This window comes from Amphimedon queenslandica, unplaced genomic scaffold (genome assembly GCF_000090795.2).
Source record: "Amphimedon queenslandica unplaced genomic scaffold, v1.1 AMPQUscaffold_9961_Cont17764, whole genome shotgun sequence".
NCBI classification, from domain to species: domain Eukaryota; kingdom Metazoa; phylum Porifera; class Demospongiae; order Haplosclerida; family Niphatidae; genus Amphimedon; species Amphimedon queenslandica.
This window is the reverse complement of record NW_003549768.1, coordinates 1-4772: the sequence shown is the minus strand read 5'-3', so window position 1 is coordinate 4772 and position 4772 is coordinate 1. Positions and strand designations below refer to the sequence as shown.

Sequence of the window (4772 nt, the reverse complement as noted above, 5' to 3'; positions counted from 1 at the left end):
AAATTCAGTTTTATCTCGAAAAAACTCCTAACACTTCTAATTATAAAATCACCAACTATTGTACATGTTCTATTTTCAGTTACAATGGATTCCGTGAGCCTAGTCGGTGGTGTTTCCTCCAATGAAGGACGAGTTGAGATACTTCGTAATGGAATTGGCAGCAGCGTCTGTGATGAAGGATGGGGTCTACCTGATGCTGAGGTTATCTGTCGTGTACTTGGGTACCCAAGGGCCAGCCGAACGTTAGCTGGTTCTTGGTTTGGTAAAGGAGAAGGAGCAGGTACTGCGTATGTGTGTAGAGTAAAATCAATTTTTTAATACTAAAGTACTAGTAATATATCATTAATTGCTATTTTTCTGTTATAGTATGGTCAGGTGTAGATTGTACTGGCAATGAAGCTAGCCTGTCATTTTGTCCTAATAGTACTGGTAGCACTAGCAGCGCCTGTAGTTCACACTCTAATGATGCCAGTGTGGTCTGCTCATCAAGTAAGAGAAGGAGAAAAGACTACTGTATATATCTGGTGATTTTGAATGAATTTTGATAGTCGTTTGCCAAAGTAAAATGAGCTATCTCAAGCATAAGCTAAAGCTAAAAATTATCTTATCATTTTGCCAAATTTTACCCCTCCAAGATCACCAGCTATGCTATGATGCAATAATTGTATTTATTCATTTTTATTACAATGTACATGCACATGTAGGTTCCTCGGTATCTCAGACGTTCTTATGTGCCGATGGTGATGTAAGACTCACTAAAAACGGGATGATACTTGAAGGACAAAGCCAGGGACGATTAGAGATATGTGTAGGCGGAGAATGGGGGCGGGTCTGCATTGGTGGGTGGGGCTATGAGGAGGCTGCCCTGGTGTGTCATCAGTTAGGATTCAGAGTTGAAGGTTGGCACTATTTCGTTCATATTTATTTTACTAATTTTAGTGCATTGATAGCAAAAATTTTTTGTACTCTACAAAATTTAAAGTTCATTTATTCTCTTCTTATTTCAGGTGCATCAAGGATTTCTAGTTCTCAGTTTGGTTTTGGTTATCGTCCCATTTTGATTGATACCCTACAGTGCACTGGCCTGGAGCCCTCCCTCCTGCAATGTGGCCACACCCTCCTGGCACCCGGCACTTACGACCAATCATGCGATAGCACTCAAGACGTCGCTGTCTCCTGTCAAACCGGTAAGAATAATTTTAAAATAATTCCATTATTTTTATTTTATTTTTTAGTTGTGAGTTCTCCAGTTCGGATACGTCTCGTGGGCGGTAACGTAGAGTGGGCAGGACGAGTTGAAATCCACTTACAAGATAATGTGATTTGGGGGCGTGTGTGCGATGATGGGTGGAGCCTGGCTAGTGCTCGTGTGGTTTGTCGTCAGTTGGGGTATGGATACGCCATAGGAGCCACCATTGGAACTACCTTTGGAACAGGTAAGGAACTGTATCTCATCCATCTATATGCTAGTTTTATTTCTCTCTCTCTCTCAATAGGTAGTCGATCGCTTGGTTATGGTAGGGTAACATGCGTCGGGCTTGAGTCTGGCCTCTCCAACTGTTACCATGACAACCAGCTCTCGTGTGACATCTCTCACGTGGCTGGGGCCGTATGCAGTGACACGCCCACTCCTCCTAATGTGAGGCTCAGGTTGCTAAGCAACGGAAATAAACCCGAGGGAATTTTACAAGTTTATTTTGCCGAGAAGTGGGGGCGAGTTTGTACCACTAGTGGGTGGAGCTTAACAACTGCCGATATTGCTTGTCATCATCTGGGGGAAGGTCTGGCTGTTTCAACGATGGGCGTGGCTACGTCATCCCAAGACTCCTTCTTTTGGTTGAGTGGTGTCCGTTGCTTTGGTAACGAGACTCGTCTTGAAGAGTGCCAGCATTTAGGGTGGGGCTACGCTGGAGAGGAATGTTACGAGGGAAGTACCAGTGTATGGCTGAACTGTTCTGGAAACTGTAAGATTATTAATACATTTAATTTAATTTTTATTTGTTTTATTTTTATTTATAGCAAACACACAGACCTCTACTAGCATACCAACACTAAGTGAGTTAAAAATTTTTTAATTATTAATTATTTTCTCTTTTTTCTCTCTCTCTTGTTCCTATTCCAGCTGCTACTCCTAGTGCTGGGCCAGTTGAACCAGGCGCTTCATCTCTTCCAGTACTAGCAGTCATTAGTCCTACCATTGCTGCTATCCTCCTATTCACTTGCCTTATAATTGTCTCCATCTTGTTCTATATTAACCAGTAAGACTCTACATTATACTCTTCATCATTATGTTCACATGCAATGTTGTTGGCCTATTGTTTTAATTGAAAGTGGAATCAACACAATCTAGCATTATAATCAAAAGTTATTTCTAACATTAAATTTTTATAAATGATTAAATAAAAACATGAATAAGCAAAGCAGTGCATTAGAAAGGAAAAGAACAGACACTAATTAAATTGCTTTTAATTCTTACTTTTTTAGTCGAAAGCATAAAGGCAGAATGTACAGGATCAGCTCACCTGATGAAGGGAGAGAAGTACAAGAAAGAGGAATTCCAAAGAAAAGAAAGAAGAATGTAGTCATTTCACCATCTAAAGCATCACGTATGTAACATCCACTAGCAGCATACACTCATTCATTCATTGATTCATTATAATAGTTTGTGTAATCAGTTATTGTTTTAATTATTGCTTGTTTCTTATAGAGCTTCATCTTCTAAGCTCTGAAGCTATGAGTCCACCAATGAGTCCTTCTTATTCCAAGTCCTCTTCACTTACTAGATCAGGTATAATAAAGTGCACAACATCAGTGTATGATTATGTATCAAAAATGATAAGAATGGAGAATTTTCTCCTTGTCATTTTTGACAAAATACCATGGAAAGCTAAATAGCACATTCTCATGAGCTGACAAGAAGCTCTGTTCTATATTTTATTCTTTTTCTATTTGTAGAGCAAAGACTTGATGTTTCAATGATGACCATAACATCAGAGCTCATCAACTCAACAGCTCACAATGGCTCTACCTCTCCTGAAACCACTGACTACAATTCCCCACCTTTCTCTCCTACTAGAATTGAGAGTACCATGCCACCGTCACCCTCACCCACACCAGCTAATAATGAAAGCATTACTCTCACACCTCAGCCTAATTTAAACTCCAGTACTAGATCTAACGAGCCTCTAACACTCGATTCAGCTTTACACACTGATTCATCACTCTCTACCTCATTCTCTACTTATGATAAGCCACCACTGACATCCTCATCATCACTGTCTTCAGGCAGATATGCTGATTTAGATGTCCTTAGTTCACAGCATAATGCTGCTAAGAGAGCCAGTATGGTGAGCAGCAGTGGTAGTAACAGTAGAGCTCAATATGCAACCATACAAGAAGTAATGCCAAGGAAGATATCAGTCAATACTGAGACCACAACTGTTTAACTATCACTCAGTTCAGTCATAATTTACAGACACTTATTGCTATTTTGTTATTATTATTATTATTATTAACTATAGTTCTGCATGTAGTTTTGTGTGGCCTGTGTATACTATTTTTGACACTTTGAACATTCCGTAGAATTCATAATTGGTTTTGATGTCGTACATTTAGACTCATAAATAATATGAAGGGATTCATGTTACCATGTTAACCAATCGCAATAAACAATAGTAATGGAGAGACAAGAACACGTCTATGAAGTAACAGAGCTACAAGAATACAATGAAAACCAACGATATCCTCGACGATATCAGTTTCAAGATGCCTCCACCAATAACAAGCATGTAAAGGGTTTATCAATGAAACTAAAAGCAGTCTGTCTCATTCTGGTAGCTTATGATTTTTTTGTTAAGTGCTATTCTTGGAATGCAAATTCTAGCACATTTCTCAGTTTCTGATGCAACTACAGGATTTGGTAACACCAATGGTAATGCTAACTCTTCTGGTACTGTTGGAAGCAATGCTGCTCCAAACTGCAGTAATGAGTGGAGTGATGCAGTGCAAAGTCAAATATTTTGCCTCGAAACTCAAGTTGGTAAATTGATCAATACTTCAGAAGATGCAGCATGGAAGATTAACGATATTCATAATACTGCTAATAGCCAAACAGAGTTAGTTTTTAGCAATACAAAGGACATCGATAAGATATTAAACACTACAGGAAACTCTGCACAAAAGCTCATTAACATTGTCAATACTCTCTCCAACATACAAGACACCTGCATCTCTACTGCTGGAGTGGCTGATGATATACTACTAATAGCACAAGAACTATTAGTACTACACAATGAATCAGCTGCTTTACCTACTTCTTGCCAGGAAATTAAACAGCAACGGCCCAACAGTCCATCAGGTTCATATATACTAGCTGCTAGTGATGGTACTAGTTCTTACAATACTTATTGCGATATGGGAACATTGTGTGGTTCAGGAGGAGGATGGACAAGACTAGCATATCTGGATATGACTGATGCTACAGAAAACTGTCCTTCTGGGTTTAGACTGTACCAGTCAGGAGGAGTTAGAGCTTGTGGTAGACCAGCAACAAGCAGTGGTGGTTGTGTATCAGTTCAGTTCCCATCTAATGGTATCAGTTATTCTCAAGTCTGTGGTAGAGTAACTGGATATCAATACAATTCACCTGATGCAGTTAACCTTGTTTATGGTTCTAATCACAATAATTTGAGTAGTGATTATGTTGATGGTGTTAGTATCACTCGTGGTTCTCCTCGTCAACATGTCTGGACACTAATGGCTGCCAATTGTGA

The 4772-nt window shown here is 39.4% G+C and overlaps 1 protein-coding gene across 1 annotated transcript; it reads left to right on the top strand.

The window, feature by feature from the left end:
• Nucleotides 1-71: 71 nt before the first annotated feature.
• On the top strand, nt 72-3646 carry LOC105315489 (deleted in malignant brain tumors 1 protein-like). The gene is made up of 11 exons (XM_011410165.2): nt 72-280; nt 367-489; nt 705-899; nt 1008-1187; nt 1236-1436; nt 1497-1964; nt 2020-2055; nt 2123-2258; nt 2485-2606; nt 2708-2788; nt 2956-3646. Exons 1-11 carry the CDS (start codon nt 85-87, stop codon nt 3444-3446), a joined length of 2229 nt encoding a protein of 742 aa, XP_011408467.1. The 5' UTR covers nt 72-84; the 3' UTR covers nt 3447-3646.
• Nucleotides 3647-4772: the final 1126 nt, after the last annotated feature.